Source organism: Cervus elaphus, chromosome 22 (genome assembly GCF_910594005.1).
Source record: "Cervus elaphus chromosome 22, mCerEla1.1, whole genome shotgun sequence".
Classification (NCBI taxonomy): domain Eukaryota; kingdom Metazoa; phylum Chordata; class Mammalia; order Artiodactyla; family Cervidae; genus Cervus; species Cervus elaphus.
The window spans coordinates 540,332-566,416 of NC_057836.1; the positions used below are offsets into that span (position 1 = coordinate 540,332).

At 48.2% G+C, this 26,085-nt stretch overlaps 1 protein-coding gene across 9 annotated transcripts in view; it reads right to left on the reverse strand.

Moving 5' to 3' along the window:
- Positions 1-26,085, reverse strand: part of PPP6R2 (protein phosphatase 6 regulatory subunit 2) — a 61,889-nt gene that overhangs the window by 20,287 nt on the left and 15,517 nt on the right. For 3 of the 9 annotated variants that reach the window (XM_043882532.1, XM_043882531.1, XM_043882530.1), the window contains exons 1-3: positions 23,704-23,912; positions 11,939-12,181; positions 4,174-4,360 (exon numbers count right to left, since the gene is read on the reverse strand). In XM_043882532.1, the coding sequence (XP_043738467.1) occupies positions 4,174-4,360; positions 11,939-12,181; positions 23,704-23,723 (450 nt within the window). In that variant the 5' untranslated portion in view covers positions 23,724-23,912. Of the gene's footprint in view, positions 1-4,173; positions 4,361-11,938; positions 12,182-23,509; positions 23,628-23,703; positions 23,917-24,723; positions 24,851-26,085 lie in introns of those variants that run through there. The other 6 variants (XM_043882529.1, XM_043882528.1, XM_043882526.1 and 3 more) reach the window with 6 other exon arrangements.

Genomic DNA, 26,085 nt, shown 5'->3' on the forward strand with positions numbered 1-26,085 from the left:
TGAGACGGCGCAGTGACCACTCCATACGCACTGCCTCAAGTCTTCCCAGCAAGAATGACCAGTGCAGACAAGAGCTGACAGTCCCTGGACACGAGTCACAAATCTGGAAAGCTGACAGGCCCTGTAGATGGCGGAAGGGACAGGACTGAGGTTTTGGAAAAGGAGGGTGGAGAGGCGGCTGAGCATGAGTCATGGGCGCAGTGGCTGAGCACAGATGGCTGGGAGAGGCCCACGCAGAGGCATCCTTGGCCACCGGAAGAAGGGGCCTGCGAGTTCAGGCCACTGCACTGAGGCAGACCCAGGGCTCTACCGGGGCCATGGGACACGCAGGAGGCAGGGGGTCCCAACTGTCCTCATTCTGGAAGTGAAGCGGGGAGGAGAGGCAGGAGGAGGAGGAGAGGGAAGAGAGGCAATGGGGAGCAGGGGGACTGGTATTTGAACAGAGCGGTTAAACTCGTAGAGAGAAACGGGAGACAGCAGAGAAGGCTCCGGGAACATCCCCCATACACCCAACAGATACAGACCCTGTTACAAGAGCGCATCAGGAACAAGTTATGCCAAATTCTGTATGTCTGAAAAATTAAGTTTCTTTGAGAAACATACTTATGTAAACTGAGAAAAAGGAAAAAAAAATGGAGTTTGAGCGTCAAAAGAAATAAAATCTATAATTAAAAGCCTCCCCATACAGAAAACTCCAGCCTGCAATAGCTTTACTAGAGAATTCTGTCAAACATTTGAAGAAAAATATCCCAATCTTATGCAGGACTCCCCTGGGAAACATAAAATGAAAGCATATGCCCCATATCATTGTATGAGGACATAAAATCTTGATTCCAAAACTTCCTGTGGGCACTTTAAGAAAAGGCAACGATGGAAGGACCTGCTGCAGGGCGCAGAGAACTCCGCTCAGCAAGCTGTCAGGCCTGTGAGGCCAGAGTCTGCGAGCGGGCACACGCAAACGCAAACTGCCGCGCTGTGCGCCTAGAACCAATGCAACACGACACCCAACAGAGGGAAGAGAGGCAATGGGGAGCAGTGGGACTGGTATTTGAACAGAGCGGTTCAAATACCAGAGCTGGTACACCAGCTACACCCAAAAGAAGTCCTTTTTAAAGGAAACCATAAGCCAATCTCACTGATGACAACAGACAAAAAAGTAGAAAAAAAAAAGCAATATGAAAAAAAGCATAATGTATCACTTGAAGTTGAAAGTATTCCAGGAAATCGACAATTATCTCAGTAAAGTTTCTCAATAAAAAAGATACTGTTTGGAACAACATGAAAATATAAAGCACCTAAGAATAAACATAACGAAAAATATGTAAGACTGCTACCCTGAGAACAAGGTTACTGAGAGAAATTAAAGAAGCCCCAACTTCTCAGCTTTTCACTAGAGTACAAAAAGCAGCCAAATGGGGGCAGCTGTGCTTCAGAAAATTGGTTTTTTTTTACAAAAACAGTTGGCAGGTTGGTTTTGGCCTATGGGCTGTAATTAGCCAACCCCAATCTACAGGTAGTGCAAGCCTAATAAAAATTTCAGGAGGTTTCTCTGGGGAACAGGGTAGAATGTGTAAAGCGACAAACTCATTCTAAAACTCTGCTCATCCTAAAATAATGCAAAGGCAAAGAATCGTAAAAACAACCTTGAAGAAAACAAAGTGAGAAGACTGATTCTATAAAATATCAAAACTTATACAGTAATTAAGATAGTGTTGGGCTCATAATTACAAACAGGACTGACCGCAGAACAGAAACAGACATACCGTGTGACTGCAAGAGGAACGTATAGTGCTGAGCCCACTGGATGCCACAGTAAAAAGCACCTCAACCTTACACCATTTATAAGAATCAATTTCAGGTGGACTGTAGGTAGAAATATCAAAAGTAAAACAATAAAAATAAATTAATTTTCTGGGCTCCAAAATCACTGCAGATGGTGACGGTAGCCATGAAATTAAAAGACGCTTACTCCTTGGAAGGAAAGCTATGACCAACCTAGACAGCATATTAAAAAACAGAGACATTACTCTGTCAACAAAAGTCCATCTAGTCAAGGCTACGGTTTTTCCACTAGTCATGTATGGATGTGAGAGCTGGACTATAAAGAAAGCTGAGCACTGAAGAATTGATGCTTTTGAACTTTGGTGTTAGAGAAGACTTTTGAGAGTCCCTTGGACTGCAAGGAGATCCAACCAGTCCATCCTAAAGCAGATCAGTCCTGGCTGTTCATTGGAAGGACTGATGCTGAAGCTGAAACTCCAATACTTTGGCCACCTGATGTGAAGAGCTGACTCGTTGGAAAAGACCCTGACGCTGGGAAAGATTGAAGGCAGGAGGAGAAGGGGACGGCAGAGGATGAGATGGTTGGATGGCAGCACTGACTCAAAGGACATGGGTTTGGGTGGACTCCCAGGAGTTGGTGATGGACAGGGAGGCCTGGCGTGCTGTGGTTCATGGGGTCGCAAAGAGTCGGACACCACTGAGCGACTGAACTGAAAACAATAAAGCTTCTAAAAAATAATACAGAGTATCTCTATGATTTTGAAGTAGATAAAAGTTTAACGGACAAAACAAACAAAAAAATAAATAAAGACTTATGACTTGCACTACATGAAAATCAGAACCTCTGTTCATTAAAAAAATACAATTAGGAGAGTAAAAACCAAAAAAAACAAACAAAAACAAAAAAACCAGCAGACAGAGTAGAAAAAGATGTTTGTAACACAAAACCAACAAAGGGAGAATTCCCTAGCAGTCCAGTGATTTGAACTTGAGCTCCCACTGCCGAGGGCATAGGTTCAATCTCTGGTAGGGGAATAAAGATCTGGTAAGCTGTGTGGCACAACCAAAAAAAATCAGGGGACTTGTATCCACAAAATAGACAATTCTACAAAAGAAAACAAAACAGAGAGGCTGAAAGAAAATGGGCAAGAGACTTCACACAAAAAATATCCAAATGGCCGATTAATATACAAAAAGATGCTCATCCTCACTAGTTACCAAAGTGATGCAAAGTAAAACCACAATGCTGTTATCTACATCTATCAGAAAAGCGGAAGTAAACCGAGGGATCGCATTAAAGGCTGGAGAGGAAGCACAGCAGCAGGGACTGTCCTCTCCCGCCGGGACTGCAAGCAGCCTCAAGCACCTTCACTTCAGCCACTCACGTTGCCCACAGGACCTACCAACAGGAGAAAGGAAGTCCTCAAGCGTCAGAGACTCACACCGCACTGCTTACAAAACCGACACGCTGTCTGGGGTTTGTTCTGAAACTGCGCACTGGGGACGGTGAGCAGGGGCAGGAGTCCTGAAGTGGGCGCCGGGCACAGGTGCCAGCACACCGCACGGCCGCCCCGGGACGTGTGCGGCAGGCGCACGCGTTGTCCCCAGAAGAGCCGTGCCCCAGCTGCATGAGGCGAGTTCGCCCGTGCTTCACAGAAACCTGTGAACGCTGGGCGTGCCTTTTGTTCTTTGGCTGCACCATGTGGCTTGCAGGATCTTAGCTCACCGACCATGCCACCTACAGTGGACATGCAGAGTCCTATCCACTGGACAGAGGAGAGCTTCCATTTATTTGCTTTGAAATAGTAAGTGCCCTAGACTCAAAGGAGTCTTTCCCAGGTGGCGCCAGTGGTAAAAAGTCCGCCTGTCAATGCAGGAGACACAGATTCCATCCTGAAGTCAGAAGATTCCCCAGAGAAGGAGATGACTACCACTCCAGTATTCTCGCCTGGAAAATCCCATGAACAGAGGAAGCTTGCTATAGTCCATGGGGTTGCAAAGAGCTGGGCACGACTGAGCACACAGGCATGGTATAAACACAGACACCCGCCACCCACCGAGATGCAACAGAAGGAGCCCTACGGCCCTAGCATCACGCAGGCACACCCGAGACCTCACGCCGGGACCGGTGAGGGAGAGGACAAGCCGGCCGAGCCTGGGGCCCAGTGCACTCCCGAACAGGGCACGTGCTGCTCGTGCAGAGCGGGCCAGTGGCCCTCTCTCTTGGGAAGACCGCTTCTTCATCCGTCCCAGCTCCCACGGCAGCAGCCATGCGGCTCCAGGCGTGTCCCTCAGAGCAGTCAGAACCCGCCCCCCACAGCGACGGCTGACCGCATGATCGGCATCAGCCAAGACTCCCTCCCAAATCATGCGGGCTGGGTGGATGATTACCTGTTCAGTTTTTCTTGCGATGAGATTGCCAATGGTCTTGCTGAAGAAACTGGCGAGCAGAGGATTGAGGGGCGGCTCACGGTCCAGGAAGTTGTAAAGAACGTTCAGCAAAGTCTCATCCCCTCCCAGCCTGTCGTTGATTTGTGGCACGTCGCACGTAAGTAGCTCGCAGGCTGTGTTCGGGTATCTGCAGGGGCACAGAGCAACGGCTGGGTGTGAACTGGACTTCTCCACTGCTCAGGAAGCCGCTCAACAGTCTTCTCTTCGGAAGCAGCTCCACAGGCAAAAACCAAAATGACTACACCTCTCAATAGAATAAAAACGTGATTATTCTGTGACCAACCGGCATTTTTTACTAGAAGCTCAGCGTTGAGTCATCCTCTCTGCTGGCTCCTTATACCCTAGACCTGACGCCCTACACTCTCGGACTCCGTTCCTGTTTTCTGTGGACCCTCTTCTAATCGTCCGGCCTCTCCTCCGCCCTCCACTCTCTTGCCAGGCCTGCCACGTGCGTCAGGTCGTCCTTCCCGCTCCACACCCTGCTCACCCCCACACCCCAACAAGCACAGACCTGGCCGTTCCCAGACTGAAGCAACCCTGCGTCACAGCTGATGACGAAGCACCAAGCCACGTGTTATGCGAATTATTATTAAGAAATGCTGTCTTGGGAATTCCCTTGTGGTCCAGTGGCTAAGACTCTGTGCTCCTGATACAGGGGGGCTGGGTTCGATCCCTGGTTAGGGAACTAGATCCCACATGCCACAACTAAGACTCTATGCAGCCAAATAAATAAAAATAAATGTTTTAAAATAAAAAAAAAAAAGAAATGCTGTCTCGCTATCCATACTGTTTGCTGAACCCAGGGTAGGCAAGGCACGAGTGGGAAAGCTGGAAGAAAGCTCGAGGAGCCGTAGGAAAGGCAGACGTGTTTTATTCCTTCCTGACTGGCACAGCCGCCACGGCAGCAGACACACGGCGGTCTCTCCTCTTGCTGCTGACCCAGTGGGCAGTCCTAACGCAGCCGTGAGGTAGCCATAACCCGGAGGCCAGGGCTTTTCAGGTGGAGCTTACATATGTTTACAGAATAAAAGTGGCCCGTGGCCGAGTGGGCACACTGTGTGCAGTAAGTGACCTCAGCTGCTATATAACCATGCATTTACAAAACGTGGGGGACAGGGCTGCGGTCAGAGAGCCTGACCACCGCCATTTTGGCTAATGGGCTATTTCCCTACAAATATCAATATATGTAAAAATGTATTATTCCTTTGATAAAAATGATCAGACACAACACAGTCCTGATCCCAGCATGTATAACCTCATACCACTGTGCTCCCTGCCTGACCCTCTCACAGACATGGGCCACAGACATGGGTCTCATGGGTCACGAGACACCACATGGGTCTCACAGACATGTGGCGCCAGACAGGCCTGCGGCACCCAGAGCCCACCACAGCAGTGCAGAGACAGGCCTGGGGCCACACACGGCACGCCGGGGAACATCGGTGAGGGTGCCCAGGGCCAGGACAGCTGGAGCCTGCCAGAAGCCCTGGGGGCTGCCTGCCCTGTGGCACAAGGGGCACATGCCACACAGGGCCTGCTGTGTAGCCTCAGGCACACGAGTGAGCCTCTCTGAGTCTGAGCCGCAGCATCCAAACATGGGGGGCTGAGCATCCCCCCCAGGCTGTGCACAGGGCGGAGCGGACCCTGGCACATGGCCAGCCCCGGGTCAAGGTCGGCCGCAGCGACCCTCCAGCTCTGGGAAGCCACCCAGAGGGCCCCAAACTAAGGCGCTCACTGTGGGTCAGCTAGAGGGGCCTAGGGTTCAGAGGCTCCAGAGGAAACAGCTGACGGCGCACATGGCCCACCAGGCGCAGCAGGGGTGGGAGCAGGGCCGTCAGTGTGGCTGTGGGGTGTGGGGCGAGCCCAGGGAGCAGAGGCCCCACGGGGGCCCCAGAGGACGCTTTCCAACTGCGGTGCTGGAGAAGACTCTAGAGAGTCCCTTGGAGAGCAAGGAGATCAAACCAGTGAATCCTAAAGGATATCAATCCTGAATATTCATTGGAAGGACTGATGATGGAAAAGTCCCTGATGCTGGGAAAGACTGAAGCAGCAGGAGAAGGGGATGATAAGAGGATGAGATGGTTGGATGGCATCACTGACTTGACATGAGTTTGAGCAAACTCCTGGAGATAGTGAAGGACAAGGAAGCCTAGCGTGCTGCTGTCCATGGGGTCGCAAAGAGTCGGACACCACTGAGGGAGTGAATAAACAAACACACACCTCCCCCAAGTTACAAAGGGCAGGTTCAAACAAGTAGCTGATCAGAGAAGGGAGAGGCTGAAGAAACAAGGGAGGGGCAGTCAAGAAACAATCGTACAGCTCTGGGGCAGGGTCCTTGCTGTAGCTCAGTCGTGTCTGACTCTTTGCGACCCCAAGGACTGCAGCACGCCATGCTTCCCTGTCCTTCGTCAACTCCTGGAGTTAGCTCAAATTCATGTCCACTGAGTTGGTGATGCCATTGAACCATCTCGTCCTCTGTCATCCCCGTCTCCTCCCACCTTCAATCTTTTCCGGCATCAGGGACTTTTCCAGTTGGTTGGCTCTTCCCATCAGGTGGCCAAAGTATTGAAGCTTCGGCTTCAGTGTCAGTCCTTCCAATGAATATTCAGGGTTCATTTCCTCTAAGATTGACTGGTTGGCTCTCCTTGAAGTCCAAGGGACACTCAAGAGTCTTCTCCAGCACCACAGTTCAAAGACATCAATTGTGCAGCACTCAGCCTTTTTTATTGTCCAGCTCACACAACTATACATGACTACTGGGGAAAACCATAGCTTTGACTAGATGGACCTTTGCAGGCAAAGTAATGTCTCTGCTTTCTAATATGCTGTCTAGGGTGGTCACTGCTTCTCTTCCAAGGAGCATGCATCTCCTGCTAAAGGGATACACACAACAATACCTTTGAGCTCTTCAGTAGAACTAACCCCCCCCCACCGCCCCCACGGATGACAGTAACTTCAGGCTGAGCCCAAGATTCCTGGAGCTCTGCCCTGTTACCTCACCACCAACCAAAGAGAAGAAAGCACCACATCGCGCAGCCCTCACCTCAAATTTGCCTCTAAGCTTCTCCCCTAAAACTACTGAGGAGTTCAGGCTTTTGGGCACTGATGCCAAGCAAGGCCCTCTAGGTCTCCCAGGCAAGGAGGCCTTTTTGTCCCCCATTTCCTTTAGACAAAGCATCAATTCTTGGCTCAGTGGTAAAGAATTTGCCTGCTAACACAAAAGACACAGGTTCAATTCCTGGGTTGGAATGATCCCCTGGAGAAGGAAATGGCAACCCACTCCAGTATTCTTGCCTGGAAACTTCCATGGACAGAGGAACCTGGTGGGTTCTAGTCCATGGGGTCACGAGTCTGACATGACTGAGGGCGCGCACACAGCCTTCTTTTTTTTTTCACAGCCTTATTCTTATAGACAAGACTGCAGCTTCCATGCCCTTCTTTTGAGTTCCAAAAGGCAGAACAGTCACTAATCAAAGGAGGAGCAGCCAGGAAACTACGTGAAGCAAGATTAAAGGGCCCAGAGAGGCCCATAAAAGATTAGGAGATGACCACCAGAGACCCTGCACACAAGACCCTCATTTTGTCAGCAACCCCACTCCTAAGAAAGTGTGCAGAAGAAAGAATGCAAGAGTTACTGCTTTGGTCCTTATCACACACCCCTGCCTAATTTTATAATCTCTCCCGACTCACCAGGAAGCGGGGGCACAGTCCTTGAGGCATTGGCCTATTTAGTGTTCCCCTTTTGCCTGGCAAAGTAATAAAGCCATTTCCCTGGTGGCTTAGATGGTAAAGAATCTGCCTGTAATGCAGGAGACTGGGTTTGATCCCTGGGTTGGGCAGATCCCCTGGAGAAGGGAATGGCAGCCCACTCAAGTAGAATCCCACTGACAGAGAAGCCTGGTGGGCTACAGTCCATGCGGTCGCAAAGAGTCAGACAACTGAACAAGTAACACTTTCACTTTCTTTTCCTTCTCCTCCACAACTCTGTCCTCATGTTTCTGTTTGGCAATGGTGCACAGAGAGCCAACATTTGGCAACAGCACAAGCCACCTCTTCTTGCTCAGCCCCACAGTGAACAGCATTGCTCTGCTCCCACCTCGGACGTTCCCGTTTGGCCTCGCAGCGCTCCGCGCACAGGAGCCTGTGCCCCGTGGCTCAGCGAGGCCTGCAGGCACACAGTGGCCCCCAGGCGGGGGGGGGGGGGGCTCGCTGCAATGAGCCTCCCTGGTTTTGTTCGCTTTGTTTTGTACTTTTTTATTACTAATTTCTCCCAAACTCTCTGACTATAAAGTGCCACTTCTGAGATCCCCCTGTCCTGACCCAGAGGATAAAGTCCTGGGAAACTGCAGAGCACCAGAGTTAAAGGCTCTGGGATGCCCCTGAGGAAAACTGGGGGCTTGTGGCATCAGACCTGTCAGCAGCAGGGCCAGAGTCAGCAAGAGAAGGTGTGAACGAGCCGCGTGGACGTGTCAGTGAACACAGGCTGCCCCCAGCCCTGGGAGCCCCGCGGGGACCCTCCGTAGAGCCGCCACCCTCAACGGCGTGCCGTGAGGGGACTCAGGACGGGAGTGCACAGGATGCGGCCAAGACAGCTGCAGGGCAGGCCAGAGGAGTGGTGCCCTGAGCCCAGACCCCACACCTTCCCAGGCCCAGAAAGGCGCTCAATCCGGAACGTGAGTCGTCTGGTCTTCTTTAATGAACAGTAATCTTCTGAAGTTCTGACTACCTGGTCTTTGTTGCAAAACCTCCTACACATTTTGGCTCCTCACTAGCCTCTTCAGAGGCGTCCCTGAGTGATCTGGGAGTCCTGTCCCCAGGGTTTAAAGTCTTCAGAGAGTCCGCCAAGTAAAACGTAATTCTCAGCTTTTAAGTTGTGCTTTTTTTTTTCCAGTTGACAAAGACAACCCTGGAGTCTTCACAACTACAGGAGAACCATGTTCAGTCTGGTCGTGACCCATCAAGGCCAGCCAGAGGGAAAAGGATGCACTCAGACTGCGCCCCAGCGGTGCCAGCCACGCAGCCCTTCTCAGGAGGCTGTCAGAGAACAGAATTCGCCAGGGGCAGCAGGCAAAAAGAGAGAAGGACAAAACCCGGGAACACAGGAGGTGGCTGCAGGATTACCGGGTGAGGAAGGGGAGTCCAGGGCCGTCAGGGCGGAGGCTCCCAGGGCCTCCGCACACCTCTCTGTGGCCTGCCCAGCTGCTCCCCAGGCGCTCAGCGTCCCCCTCTGCTCTGCCCCACAGGATGGGGTGGGGGTGCGGGAAGCCCTCCCTGGGCTGCCAGACCCAGCCCTGCTCCCCACAGGCACGCAGGTCTCACTGACTCTGGAAGAGGAAGCCCTCCTCCACCCACTGCCACACCACCGCATCAGAAACAACAGTGGGAGCTTGGCATCCACCTGCGGACTCTTGTCTCATTTCTCAAATGGTCAAAGCTCAGCAGACAAACTGCATGGGAACCTTAAGAAAGAGCCAGAAGCATCCTCAGGAATCTTGGGCCAGCTCCCGGCCCCAGGCTGCTGCAAAGGGCCTCACCTGCACGGAGCTCCTCTGGCATTAGCAGAGCAGAGCCAACCACTTAGGGTGGCCCCCAGGCCCCGCTCTCAGGGGCACCCCTACTTCCCGGACAGGTCTCTGCATAATCCAGCCTGCAGCCAACGGGCTGATGCGGCCGTCAGGGCGGCCACGGGGGCAGCCGTCTGGAGGCTAAGACGAGTGGGCTCCTGCCCACCACGCTCACGCCCAGCACCCGGAGGGCCGCGGGGAGTGGCTCAACAGAGACCCATGGCTCAGAGCCTGAAACAGTCCAAGCTGTGCCCTCGGCACCTCTGAAGAATAATCCTGACCCCACATCCTCCTCCAGCTACTACTCATCCATCCACCCAGCCTATTTCTCTTTTCAAAAAGGACGTTTAATTTTAACTAAAAGCAAACTAATCTTTAATAAGCAAGTTAATTTTAAAATTAACTTTTAAATTAAAAAGGTTCTACTTTTTTTAACAGGCGACACGTACACATGTTTTAACAACTCAGTATGACCAGGCTCGTGAGGAAGAGCCCCCATCCCCAACTGCAGGCCATACTGCTGAGACAGTCACCACAGCCTCTTGGCACCTTCTCTATTATTCACCTCCATGTTTCCAAATAAAACACAAACAAACATCTTCAGCAATTGCAGACACTACAAACCGACCTCCTGTGTGACGCTGGGGCTCTCACATCATCCGGCCCGTCCGCCCCATTGCCCTCTCCCCACCTCCATAAAATTATACCACAATTCTTAATTAAATCCCTATCTGGGGCTACCCTTTTTGTATAAACAGGCAAACACTGTTCCATCTGCTTACTTTTATGTGTCCCTGCCCAGAGAAGCAGGTTTCCTTGTTCCCTTGTTTGTGCTCGCTGACTGCCGATCTCCCCAGACTCTGACTGTAAAGCTCTCCCGATCTCTACTGCCGCACTGGGACCCTCTGCCCAGAAGCACAACCAGCCCCCCAGCCCTCCTCCCCATCCCACTGCTGCCAGTATCTCAGACAGGAGACCCTCACTCGGGCAGCAACAGGACCCCTTTGGGAACAAAAGAATTAAAGGAATGGGGTCACTAATGGTGATGCGGAGGTAAGACCAGGCACATCTCAAGAGATGGTCTGACAGCCTCTGGCCCCCCACAGGTGGCGGCCCCGAGCCCCGGCTCCTCCACAAGCAAGTCCCTGCCTCTCTCTGGAGCACTCCAGTCAGATGGGTGTGCAGACCACAGCCTTGACGCCCACCCCCTGCCCCTGTCGGCTCATCTTGCTTTATTTGTCTCCTGAGTCACCAAAGACATTCTATAGATGGTCAGAGAGTAACTATTTTAGAAGGTCTATGTTGTCACGGCCAACAGGTCATGGGTATATCCAACAAGGCTTTACTGATGGACAATGAAATGTGAATTTTGCCATTTTCAGGCAAATAAACACTATTTTTTCATTTTTTTCCCAACCATTTAAAAATGTAAAACCATTTTCAGTTGGCAGATCCTCCAAAAAGAAAAAATCTGACCACAGGCTGAACCTCCCTAGCCTGTTCTAAGACGTGACCACACACGCCGACCCCAGTGGGACACATGAGGAGCTGAGGGCACCCTGTCTGCCCTGACTCCCTGTGCCACCAAGCCCTGCTCCTGCACGTCCCAGGGTCTGAGTGCGACCCGAGCGGCACCCTCAGAGTCAGAGGCCAGTGCTGGGTCCCCCCCACCACCTGAGGCCCTGCCGTTCACACTCCTCTGTCCGCACCCAGCCCTGGCCCCTTCTGTCATCCCCTAACGTCACAGCTCTGAGGCCAGTTGGGACAACTAAGGACACAGCACATTTCCTTCAGGCAGAAGACCCCATGGTCAAGCAGTCACATGCGCCTGTCGCCGGGGACTGGCCGTTTCACCAGGCTAAGTGCATGTATCGGCCTCTGTCAGGGCTCAGCCTTTTTCCAGTACACATTCACCCAGAACGCTTCAAAGCACGAAATTGCTGCTCACTGCAACCTAGGGTGAGGAATCACACACGGGGATCCCCAGACCTTAAACATCACAGCAGCAAAGCCCACTGGGCCCTTCTCACACGTCAGGTGGGGTCAATGTCCAGGGTCAGTCGCTCCCTTCGAAAGCTCGGCCCCAGCCGTCCTCAAGCCCTGCCCACTGCCCCCGGAGTGCAGTCCGGCCCGGTACCCACTTGAAGCGGGCCCTCTCCTCCAGGTCCAGGGCCGGGTCCTGGGTCACAAGGCCCACCAGCTCCTCCATGCTCTGCCGCCGGCACAGGAAGTCCAGCAGCTTCCGGTTCTGGGCCTTGCACTCCTGCAGGATGTCTTCCCCATCCATCAGCTCCCGCAGCGTCACGCCCTCCTTATCCAGCAGCTTGTCAACGTGCGACGTGGTGCTCAAGTCAAACTTCCAGAACATGGTGCCGGCCACAGAGCTGCAAGCAGACAAGAGGGTCACTTCCCCCAGCCTGCGCATGCCAGCCTCAGCCACCCTGCACCCAAGTCCCAAGTCCACGCTGGCCGGCCCGGGCTGCAGGGGGTGGCCCCGTGGGCCGCCCCCGCCTCCTCCCCTCTCACCGGAGCGCCTGCTCACGGCCCCGGGCCCCAGGCCACACATGCCTGTCTCCCCGTGTCAGACAGCAAATACCCCTCCACCCAGAGAGTTCACGACTCACAAACCTCCTCCCAGTGTCCACCTCCCTCTTCAATCAACACTGCCCACCTCTTCCCAGATGTCTCCAAATCATGTACATTTTTAACTTTCTGTACATTATCTTTGAAAAAACTTTCTGATTGAGGAGAGACGGCCCCTCCTGTGCAGCCAACTCTGAGAGCAGCAAAGCATTTCCGTGAGCGCATTTCCAGCCTGCAGGCTGAACCCTCACCCCACCCCACCCCCGCGGGCCCACACGCCAGGAGACCCGTTCCTCTGCTTTCATCATCCCAGCACCAGGGACCCGGGGCCAGGCAACCAGAAGCCACCCACATAGCTTAAAGCCTGCCAAAATTATCCAAGCAAGCCGACCCTAAGCAACTCCCCTGCCCGGCCTCGCCTTTCATGTGGAAACCCCACAGAGGCCACAGCCTCAGCTACCCACCCTCCCCCGCTCCTGCCTCCTGAGCCCCCCGCTTCCCTACTCGGCCCCGCTGAGGTCGGGGCTGCCCGTCTCCAGGACCCAGGAGGGCAACAAGCTTTGCTCTCCTGTCTCTCCTCTGCCTCCTCCCGAAGCCACACCTGCCCGGCCATCTCATAGGAAGCACAGAACAGTTCACAGAACAAACCCAGCAGGCCAAACTCACGACAGCTCCTTCCGCTCCATCTGTGCTCCTCTGCCACCCCCACCTCCCTGCCCCCATTCCCCGTGACCTTGCTGGGTGAGCAGGGCTGCCCCTGAAGCCACCACTCCTCCGCCGGCACACTGAGGCACTAGACTCCCCACCGAGGGCCCCTCACCCAGCAGCCCTTGGGCCGCAGCCCCAGCCCGTCCCAGCCCCGGCTCTCTGGGTCCGGACTACACAGGGTCTGACCATTCAGCCAGTCCCCATGGCAGTCTGTGAGCCTAGGGTGGTCTGCAACAAAGTTTTCAGTGTTGGATACAAAATGAAAAACATAAGCCTGTATTTTTTTAAAATTAATCAATTATTTATTTCTGCATTGTTGCACTGGGTCTGTGTTGCCTTTCTCTAGTTGCAGGGAGCAGGCACTATGCTTCCTTCCAACCTCATGCCTCTTCGATCTGCGGTGGCTTCTCTTGCTGCGGAGCATGGGCTCTGGATACTCGGGCATTAGCAGCCGCCGCGCGCAGGGTCCAGAGTGTGGGCTCAGCAGTTGTGTTAGGTTCAGCTGCTCCGCCACATGTGGGATATTCCTGGACCAGGGATCAAACCTGTGTCCTCTGCATTGGCAGGCGGATACTTAGCCACTGTACCACTAGGGAAGTCCTCAAAGTCTGTATCTTTAACAAAGTCAAACCTGTATTTTGAGATTATGAATCTTTTCAGTGTTAAATCACTACTTACAAAATCACGATGATAACAGACGGGGGATTTATCTGATCTAATATTTTTTATTGAGAGGAGTAAAGGACTCCCCACACGACAGGAAGCCCTAGTTTGTCTGTGTGAAGCCCACCTCTCAGGAGCCCATGGCACAGGCCCCCCAGCTGTCCAGCCATGCCCTCCACAGCCTCTTGTCTTTGCTGCATTGAACTCCCTTTTCCAAAACACAGTCTTCATGTTCCTCTCACATTGGCGTTAAAGCCTATCTGGCCACAAATGCCCACGACTCACGAGGGTTCTTTTCCCAATGTGCCTCCAGGTCCTCTGGGGACTTCTTGCTGCCTCCCCAACTCCACCCTTGCCACGAGTATGTTATCTCTCTCCCAACACAAACCGCACTCTGCCTTTACCCTTCTGCACATGCTCCTGTGTTCGGGCCCTTCACTGACAAAAATCCCACTTGCCAGCAAGACTCAGATGTAAGGCCACTTGAACATTCAGTGCAGGGACTCCACAAGTCAACCTGCACTCAATGTCCATCTAGGCCCTAACATCTTCCTTATTTCTCTTGTAAGGAGTGCAGATGGGTATTTGTGTTGCTAGTCACAGACACTAGGGGACCAGAAAAAAAGATTACTAGACAGACCTTCAGGAAAAGATGGCTGTCCCCACACACATCAGGTGACCTCTCTCCTAAAGCCCTACAGAATGACTTGTGCACTTGGATAACATACAATCCAGGGAGGGAGACCCCCACCTAACCAGGGCTGTTTTTCCAAACAAGAACTTGCCAGACAGGGAAGCTAGAGGTGGTCTCTTTGTGTCCTGTTTTCAGCCAGAGTGGGCAAGTGTCCTGAAGTCAGCTTGTCCCACACTAACACAGTATACCATTCTTCTAGTTCATATTTGCTACACCCTGCAACATCCTTTTACTGTCAACATATCTGTATCTTCATATTTAAAGTGTTTCTTTTCTAAACAGCACACAATTGATATGGTCTTGCTTTGTTATTCTGTTATTCTTTGCCTTTTAATTAAAGTACTTAGATTATTTAATGTAACATGGTTGAGTTTAAGTAATTTGAAAAAAAGTAACACATTTATGACAAAAAAAAAAAAAGACTCAATAAATTAGGAAGAAGGGAACTTCCTGAACCTGATAAAGAGCATCTGCTAAAAACCCACAGCTACCAGCACACTTAACATGCTGGAAAGACTGAACGCTTTTCTCCCAAGATTGGAATAAGAAACTAAGCACGTCTATTCAAGATTCTATTCAAGATCTACTTCTATCCAAGGTAGTACAATAAGACAAGAAAAAAAAAACACATACAGATTTTAAAAGGATGAGTAAAACTGTCCTTACTCACAGATGACATGACTGTGTAAGCAGAAATGCCTAAGAAATCTTTATGGAAAAGAGCTACTAGAATTAATGAGAGTGAACCTAGCTAGCTTACCAGTTACAAGGTCAATATCCAAAAAGGAACTGTATCTCAATATATTAGCAATAAAAAATTTTTAACTTCTGCTGTGCTGTGCTTAGTCGCTCAGTCGTATCCGACTCTTTGCAACCCCGCGGACTACACCCTGCCAGGCTCCTCTGTCCATGGGATTCTCCAGGCAAGAGTACTGGAGTGGGTTGCCGCACCCTCCTCCAGGGGATCTTCCCAGCCCAGGGATGGAGCCCAAGTCTCCTGCACTGCTGACAGATTCTTCACCAGCTGAGCCACCAGGGAAGACCATGTTAAGACTAGGTTTTTTTTAACTGGTTTACTGACTCAATGCAAACCCAAGTAAATTCTAGCAGATTTTTAAAAATAGAAATTGACAAATTGATACTAAAATGTATATGGGAAAAAACCCAGGAGAACCAAAGCAATTCTGAAAAGAAAGAACAAAGTTGGAGTGTTACCACGACCTGATTTTAAAACTTCCTATAAAGGGAGATTACTCAAGAGAGTGTGGTTCCAGTGGTTCAGCAGAACAAAACAAAAAGACCAGATGCAGACCAACGCACACGGTCAACTGACTTTCACTAAGTGTACCACAGCAATTTAATGGGGGAAGTATAATCCTTTTTAACAAATAGCTCTGGAAAGTTGAGTATCTATATATAAATCAGACCTCAACTCTTACCTCACATCATACACGGATCACAGACTTAACCATAAACACTAACACTAAAATCTTTAGAAGAAAACGTAAGAAAAAAATATTTGCAAACTTGCGATAGATAAGACACAAGGAAAAACAAACTATTATTATTATTGGCTCAAAAAGCAGGAGAAGACACGCTTATAGAAGGAAACGAAATGGCTGGCTACAATTGCCCTGGCATCTTCAGACAGACCTTTAGGAAAAGATGGCTGTCCCCATACACGCTACTCCAGAGCAGCGTGAGCAGACAAGTGAAAGACCCGAAAAGAAGCAAAAGCCCCAGGAAGCTCCTCAGGAGAATGGAATGGAAGACCCATAAGTCTCCTCTCCAAACCCAAGAAAAAGAAATCTTTTTCCAAGAAGGAGCTGGTTAGTAGTGATCTTGAAGAGACAGCTAGCACTGTAAGTCTTCCCAAAAGGAAGAACTCTTTCCCCAAAGGGGAACCAGACAGTGACCCTGAAGAGTCAGGAAACAAGAGTGATCCCAAGAAAACGAGGAAGTTCTCTTCCAAGGAGAAGCCTCAGCAGTGGACCTGAAGAGGCTGTTACAGCAAGAGCTGTGGCTGTAAGAAAAAGAAAAAGCTCTGAAAGCCATCCCCGGAAAATCAGAGCAGACATTTCTCTAGTGGGCCATAACTTGTAGAGACAGTTTCCAACCCACCCCCTACAGCCCAATTTAAAAAAAAAAAAAAAAAAAAAACACCTGATAAACAGGACTTTATCAAAATTGAAAACTTCTGCTCTTTAAATGATATCATTAAGAAAATACACAGATAAATGACAGAAAGGAAGAAAATATTTGCTCTCTATATGTGATAAAGCATTCTTTTTTAAAAAGATGATTTTGTTTATTTTATTTTTGGCTGTGCTGGGTCTTCATTGCTATGCAGCTTTTCTCTACTTGTGGAGAGCAAGGGGTGTGCAGGCTTCTCCCCAGGGGGGCCCCTCTTGTTGCGGAGCAGCACTGCGGCTCCAGGGCTCTGGAGTCTGGCGCAACAGTTGTGGTGCACTGGCTGAGTTACCCCACAGCAGTGGCCTCTTCCCGGACCAGGGATCGAACCCATGTCTCCTGCAGTGGCAAGCAAATTCTCTATCACCGAGCCACAAGTCTCTGACAAAGCATTTTTACTGAGATAACACAAAGAACTTTTATAAAGCAATAATATGAAAAAATACTCAACTAAAAAAATGGACAGGGACTTCCCTGGTGGTCCAGTGGTTAAGACTCTGTGCTCACAATGCAGGGGGCCTGGATTTGATCCCTGAACAGGGAGCTAGATCCCACATACTGCAACTAAGGGTTCATATGCTACAACTAAGACTAATAAAAATATATATTTTTTAAATGGACAGAAGCTCTAGACACTGCAAAAGAAGATACAAAAATAGCCAATAAGCACACGGAAAACGATCACCATTGTTATCAGGAAACGCACGCTAAAGGGCACCACTGGAACAGCTGAGATTAAAACGCTGTCAACACCGTGTGTCCATGAGGATGCAGGGCAGGAACGCCCACACATGGGGAGCGGGACTAACACGGCATGGCCGCGCGGGAGAACTCTTTGCCAGTTTCTTATAAAGTTGAGCATATACTTACCATGTGACCCAGGAATTCCAATCCCAGGTATTACTTTAAAGAAATGCAGTCATAAATCCAAACAAAGACTCCTTGTAAATGAAGGTTCACAAATGCCTTATTCATAATAGCCAAACACCAGAAGCAGCCCAAATATCCGCCAACAGGTGAGAGATAAATGACGCCATTCCTACAAGGGAAGACCACTCAGCAGAGAGGAGCAAGCACCTCTATAAGGACAGACGAAGCTAAAAACCCTGGTGAGTAAAGAAGCTAGGCACAAAAAAGTAAAGCTAAATGATTCCATTTATATGTAACTTTAAACAAAGCAAACTGAACCCATGACAACAAGAAGACAAGTGGCTGCTTAGGGTCAAGGGCTACAGGAGAGAGTGACAAGACAGAGCTCTGGGGGTGATGTAAAAATACTCTGTATCTTGATCGTGGTGGTATATTTATTAAAATTCACAGAATTACAAACATAAAATGGGCCCATTTACTGTATGCAAATTATACCTCATATAATATTATTATCATTCTTTTTTTTTTTTTTTAGCTGCACAGCACGGCACGCAGAATCTTAGTTTCTGGACCAAGGATCGAACCAGCGTCCCCTACAGTAGAAGTATGGAGTCCTAACCAATGGAGCACCAAGGAAGTCCCTCAATATTATGTTTTTGTAATATTATTACAAAATATTTTTTAATTTTATTATGTAATGTTTTTGTAATATTCTTTTTTTGGCAGTATTCTTAACAGTGGTTAAGAACCTGCCTGACAATGCAGAAAATATAGGTTCAATCCCTGACCCAGGAAGATCCCACATGTTGCGGGGCAACTCAGCCGGTGCACCAACGACCAAGCCCACGTGCTGCCGTGACTGAAGCCCCCGCGCCTAGAGCCCACATCACACGGCAGGAGCAGCCCCCGCTCACACTGACGAGAAAAAGGCCAGGCACAGCCACAAACAGACAAGACACCGTACACAACAGTCAAAGAGAGGTCAAGAAATAGTTAAAACAAAGACTTAAGGCTAAATAGTTACTGACAAAACAGTTATAAAGCTAAGTGCAAGATTTAGAAAGGATTCATAAATTGGAGAGGCTTACTATAAAATAACCTGCAATTTACAAAGACATCTACAGGATTTCAGTAACAACAACAAAACAGAAGACAGTCTCACCCAGGGCCCCTTCCCCTCTCTGTCAGCAGCCTGACCTCAGTCTTCACACATATCCCACCAGTCTTCTTCATGGAGGCAGCAAACCACCACCTACCACTCCCACCTAGAATCGCTACAAAACTGCTACTAAAACAAGCTTTGCATTATCCAGTAACAGGATAAGGAATCATAACATATCCTTTTTCCAAAAAATTGTGTATTCACTTTGGGCTGTGCTGGGTCTTGCTTGCTGCATGGGTTCTTCTCCACTTGCAGCGAGCAGGGGCTGCTCCTCAGCATATGTGCAGGCCCCTCACTGTGGTGGCTTCTCTGGCTGCAGCGAGCAGGGGCTACCAGGCACGAGGGCTTCAGCAGGTGCAGCTCTCAGGCTTTAGAGCAGAGGCCTAGGAGGGCAGTGCACGATCTTAGCTGTTCCAAGGCACATGGGATCTTCCCAGATCAGGGATCGAAACTGTGTCTCCTGCATTGGCAGGCAGATTCTTTACCACTGAGCCACCAGGGAAGCCCAAGAATCCTAATATATCCTTCAATCACTGCTCACATTTTTAAATAAAATAGAGCAGAGGTCAGAATTTGGGGCCATGTCAATCAGGAGAGGAGCATGTTAACACAGTTGTCTTACTTAAGGAAAGCAAAGATCCTATGAAGCTCGAAAAGTCAAACACCCATAACAAAAGGTCTTAAGTTCAAGGTCACACACACACACACACACACAAAATAGAATGTGCAATTTAATCAGGAGTAAAACAATCTATCCAACAGAAAATAGAAAAGGAGATATAAAAAAGGGAAGTACTAATAAAGGAAAACGTGAAACAAAATGGTAGAAATTAACACTAACATACAGCACTGTAAATCAACTATACTTCAATAAAAATGAATTTTAAAAAATAAATTAGTACTACTAATAATTTTAATAGTTGTATAATATATGGAATAAACTAATCAATGCAAAAGAGTTTTCTCAGATTTAATTTTTAAAAAACAATCTCCAACAAAAGACACACTTTAGGGGGACTTCCCTGGTGGTCCAGTGGTTAAAAGATCTGCCTGCAAATTCCGGAGACACAGGTTCGATCCCTGGTCCAAGATCCCACATGCCACACGGCAACTAAGCCCATGCACCACAATTTCTGAGCCTGTGCTCACAATAAGGAGAGCACTGCAACGAGAAGACGGCCCACCCCAACCAGAGAGGAGTCCCTCCTCGTCACAAATAGAGGAAGCCCATGAGCAGCAACGAAGACCCAATGCAGCCAAAAATAAATAAATTTAAAAAACAATTTTTTTAAAGAAAAGCTCACACACAAAAAAAATAAAGAAAAGCTCACCTTTGCTCAACTCACCTATTACACATAAACCAGCACTGTGACTAGAAATAAAACTAAGGTACTCTCACAGTCATTCACTTAGACTGACTATTACCTCACTGGCCCACATCAGTACAGTTCTGGGTCTTTCAACCAAAAATCTCTGTGTAATAACATTCCTGAGCTTTGGTGGCCAGCCATGCACCTTAAGAAACAGGTATTCTCATCAGCGGCATCCCTGAAGAGTTCACAGTGACAGCACCGGTTTAGGTGACCTCATCTCACCACCCAAGGAAGTGGTATAAACTGGTTCTGGAACTATCATTCACGTAACAGCTGCATACTGCTTTTCCAAATGCTTCTTGTATCCCAACAACTCTGTGCTACCCTCCAAAGAGATGCCAGCATCCTCTTACTGGGCCCTCGTCTACCAGAAGGCTAACTTTCCTTCCCAAAATGACCCACCACTGACAGTTCATCTTTACAGTGGAAGTGACAGATGGATTCAAGGGATAAGATCTCATTGACAGAGTGCCTGAAGAACCACGTACGGAAGTTCGTAACATGGTACAGGAGGCAGTGACCAAAACCATCCGCAAGAAAAAGAAATGCAACAAGGCAAGATGGAGGCCTTACAAACAGCTGAGGAAAGAAGAGAAGTGAAAGGCAAGGGAGAAAAACAAAGATATGCCCATCTGAACACAGAATTCCAATAACAGAGAGAGAAGAAAGCCTTCTCTTCCCTGATGGCTCAAACAGTAAAGTATCTGCCTGAGATGCGGGAGACCTGGGTTTGATCCCTGGGTCAGGAAGATCCCCTGGAGAAGGTGGCTACCCACTCCAGGGGAGAATTCCATGGACAGAGGAACCTAGTGGGCTACAGTTCATGAGGTCGCAAAGAGTCGGACACAACTGAGAGACCAGACTAACACTTTCACTTTTACTTTCAGTGAACAGTGCAAAAAAACAGAGAAAAACAACAGAATGCGAAAGACTAGAGAGCTTTTCAAGGGAATTAGAGATACCAAGGGAACATTTCAGCAAAAATGGGCACAATAAAGGACAGAAACGATACAGACCTAACAGAAGCAGAAGATATTAAGCAGAGGTGAAGAAAACACACAGAAGAACTCTACAAAAAAGATTTTAATGACCTGGATAACCAGGATGGTGTGATCACTCACCTAGAGCCAGACATTCTGGAGTGTAAAGTCAAGTAGGCCTTAGGAAGCATTACTACCAACAAAACTAGCAGAGGTGACAAAATTCCAGCTGAGTTATTTCAAATCCTAAAAGATGATGCTATTAAAGTGCTGCACTCAATATGCCAGCAAATTCAGAAAAGTCAGCAGGGGCCACAAGGCTAGAAAAGGTCAGCTTTCATTCCAATCCCAAAGAAGGGCAATGCCAAAGAATGCTCAACTACTGCACAACTACACTCATTTCACATGCTAGCAAAGTAATGCCCAATATCCTTCAAGAGAGGCTTCAACAGCACATGAACTGAGAACTTTCAGAAGTACAAGCTGAATTTAAAAAAGGCAGAGGAACCAGAGATGAAATTGCCAACATCTGCTGGATCACAGAAAAAGCAAAAGAATTCCAGAAAAACATCTACTTCTGATTCATTGACTATACTAAAGCCTTTGACTGTGTTGATCACCACCAACTATGGAAAATTCTTAAAAAGATGGGAATACCAGACCACCTTACCTGCCTTCTGAGAAACCCATAGAAGCAAAGAAACCAAGAAGCAAAACTTAGAACCAGACATGGAACATTGGACTGGTTCAAAATTTGAAAGGAGTACATCAAGACTGTATACTGTCACCCTGCTTATTTAATTTATATGCAGAGTACACCATGCAAAATGCCTGGCTGGCTGAAGCACAAGCTGGAATCAACATTGCCGGGAGAAATATCAATAACCTCAGATACGCAGATGACAACACCCTTATGGCAGAAAGTGAAGAGGAACTGAAGAGCCTCTTGATGAAAATGAAAGAGGAGAGTGAAAAAGCTGGCTTAAAACTCAACATTCAAAAAACTAAGATCATGACATCCGGTCCCATCACTTCATGGCAAATAGATGGGGAAAAAAATGCAAACAGTGACAGACTTTATTTTCTTGAGCTCCAAAATCACTGCAGATGGTGACTGCAGCCATGAAATTAAAAGTTATGCTTGCACCCTGGAAGAAAAGCTGTGACAAACCTAGACAGCGTATTAAAAAGCAGAAACATTACTTTGCCAACAAAGGTCTGTAAAGTCAAAGCTATGGTTTTTCCAGTAGTCACGTATGGATGTGAAAGCTGGACTATAAAGAAGGTGGGGCACCAGAGAATTGATGCTTTTGAACTGCTGCTGGAGAAGATTCCAGAGAGTCCCTTGGACAGCAAGATCAAACCAGTCAATCCTAAAGGAAATCAACCCTGAATATTAATTGGAAGGACTGATGCTGAAGCTCCAATACTTTGGCCACCTGATGGGAAGAGCTGACTCACTAGGAAAAACTCTGATGCTGGGAAAGATTGAGGACAGGAGAATAAAGGGGTGAAAGAGGATGAGATGGTTGGATGGCATCACCAACTCGATGGACATGAGTTTGAGCAAACTGGGAGATAGTAAAGGGCAAGGAAGCCTGGCGTGTTGCCATTCATGGAGTCGCAAGGAGTAGGACATGACTGAGCAACCGAACAACAACTGGCTCGTAAACTGGCGTGGTGAACCGAGATATCTCTGGTTATACCTGAGCTCCAATACACTATAAGCGTTCCTGTCATATCCTGACAACGCCCTCCAGTCTCCCTGGAATGCCAAGCAAAGTATTACCATTATCTTCCAGACTTTTATCCAATAGCCAAATAAAGAAACTTCAAGTGCTGCTGCTTCTTTGACTTTTTCTGGTTAGTACAACCATCAGAGAGAAGGCAGCTTCCAAAGAGAAACGCTGCCCATACGACCACGCAGTTCCATGAACAGAGCCCTTCAGAAACAGACATTCTGTGGTAGAGACTGTTGCTAAGAGAAAAGGAGAATCTGACCACAGGTCCGTTTCAAGTGCTGGCTCTGCTGGGTGACCTGACCTCCGGTGCCTTTTGTGTCCTCGCCTGAAAACTGGGACAAAGAGCACCTCCCAGGAGAGCTGCTGTGAGGATGATTCAAGCTGCCCTGTGTGTGAGGAGCCCGGAACAGGACTGGCACAACCTCTCCTCAGAGGTACCGATGGCAGAGAGGAGGAAACAGAGACAGGGCCAGCGTGCCGCCAAGGGGCTCAGCAGGGGCCGGGGGCAGGCACAGCTTGCTCAGGGAGCAGACCAGAGGCTCTCCAGAGCCAGCTTCAGTGGCGTCACACTGGCAGCTAAAGCTGGACACGAGGGGAGTTCTCACTGCAGAATCAACAGACGCTGTAAGCAAGGAGGATTCTGACTCTCCCAGAGAGTCAGTAGTTAAACACTTATCAACACACCACTGAAACCTCACTGGTCTGGGGAAAAAATGACAACGCGAGTCCATGGAGAGCAGTGGATACCTGGACAATCAATCAATCCACAAACAAGATCATGTCTATACTGGTCACAGTCCACCGGGGGCGGCAGGAGGGAGACCCAGAGAAAGGGGGTGGCTGGCAGGAACAGATGAATAAAAATCTAAAATCAGAAGTGAAAAGAAGAAATTACCACAAACATAAAGGTAAGTTTAAATGATTACCAAAAAATAGTTTACCTAAGACTACGCTGAACCATCTGGACTCTGGAAACCCACAGTCAAAGCCCTGTCAGATGCAGAACTGGCCAGAACCGGCCTCCAGAAGAGGGTGGACATGAGTCTGAGCAAACTCCAGGAGATAGTGAAGGACAGGGAAGCCCCGTGTGCTGCAGTCCATGGCGTCGAAGAGTCAGACATGACTTAGAGACTGAAGAACAAGTGTCTTTCGACTTTTGAAGAGATGGCTTCTTTTTTTTTTTTTTAAGTTTTACTTATTTACTTAGCTGGTTGCAATGGCTCGCTCTTGCGGCACTCAGGATCTTCGCTGCACCATGAGGGATCTTTCATCACAATGCTCGGATTCCAATGTAGCGCGCGGATTCTCAGTGCAATAAGCAGACTCTCAATGCAGTGCATGGATTCTCAACGCAGTGCACGGATTCTCAACACAGTGCATGGATTCTCAATGCAGTGCACGGGCTTAGTTGCTCCACAGCATGTGGAATCTTAGTTCCCAGACCAAGGATTCTTGCCCACTGGACAAGCAGGGAAGTCCTCTTAGCTTAATTTTTAAAGCACTGAAGCACTCACAATAAGTTATAACTATCGTAATTTATCCAGCGTCTAATTGGATTGCAATGGGAGAGCCTCTCAGGAGCTTCTACTACTGCTGGAGGCACAAGTCCTTCCCTCCCTGCCCACCGCCTGTACAGACTATGCTCTGACGGTGTCCATGCTCACATCTAAGCCTGTGCCACCCGCTCCACACAAGTCACACAGAGCACTTACCGCACAACACACACACGACCGTCTCTGCTTTATCTGGATTATACTTTGGCTTAGAGAGACCAAGTCATCTTTCCACAACACAGCACCTCAAAACCAGACACACAAGGGCCAAAGAAAACCCAAAAGTCAGGAGACCATATACACATCTTTCAAAACTAAAATTTTTGTTGTCATTCATCCTTGAATGTTTCCTCATACCGTGTATTTGTATATACCACACAATTAACAAGAATCAAAAACAATTCTTACCTGCTGTGCAAACTCCTTGTTTAAATTTTATATTTAGGCAAAATATAAAAACATTTGGGATTTTTTCTTGGAGTATATGCAACTTTAAGAAAAAATTTTTCATTCAGTAGATGTATAATCTCTTCACCTGAAAAATAAGAGAGGAAAAAAAACTTAAGTTCTATGTCTTTAAAGTCAACTCACCAAAATGATACAGAAAACCAAAGTTATTACCTTTACTAAGAATTCAGATTATCAGAACAATTTGTGACCAAGGATCTAAAAACTCCCTTGTCCTTGCTTGTTTTACAGGGACTGGTACCAGTGATACACACCCATCCTCTGGCTGGTTAACCAGCTCAATAGCTGGAATTCAAGGACATGAGAAGGATCTCTGTGAAGCTGTCCAGTTTCACGCCTACACACTATCAACATCAACAAACACCCATCCTGATCACAAGATGACAGGACAACTTCCCCCACGGCTTTCAGAAAAAAAGTACTCCAAAGTGCTCCAGGTGGGATTGCTAAACATCATTTCCAAACAACATGACTAGCACTCGGTGAAAATCCTGACTTCAAGGCGTGCAGCAAAAACGTGGACCAAGAAAGCCCCCAGCTGTTCACTCTTTATTTGTATAAAAGTCATGATTTTACCATTTGAAAGTCATACTTCAGCAATAAGGAGGGATGACGGTTCTAGAATACAAGAGCCTTAAGAGACTGAATCATCAAATACAGTATTTAAATCTTGTTTGGGTCCAATTAAAATGAATCAACTTGAAGAGTGTATTTTTGATACTATTGGGGAAATCTAAATACAGACTGGTATTAGTACTAAGGAATTAATGTAAATCTCTTAGTTGTAAAAATAACATGGTCACTATGTTTTTAAAAACAAAAACCTCCCTTATCTGGCAGAAAAAATGAAGTATTCATGAGTGAAATGATATTATTTTTTGGATTTACTTTTAAAACACTTTACCAAAACACAAGAGCCAAACAAATTTTAAAGGTGTGAGAGACCACCACCACCAACAAAAAAAAAACTGGCCAAGTGCTGATCACTGATAAAGCTGGGAAATGAGCACAAGGGTATTCAGTGTTTTCTGGTGTATTTTTAAATTTCATATAAAAAAAAAGCACTTGGAACTGTGCTAGTAAGCCAGCAGTAAGTCCATGTCACACCCTCAGACAGGGAAACAGCTTTTAAAACCGAAACAGAACAAAGGACCCTTCCTTTAACAGAGTCAGGAGGTCCAAGGGGGGCCTCAGCCGGCATTACTGGGTGAGTCATAGACCCCCGTGGAGGAAGGCTTCCCATTTGCCCAGCAAATCAGTCAGTAACAAACCGTCAGCACCCTGAACTCTCATTTCCTCCAA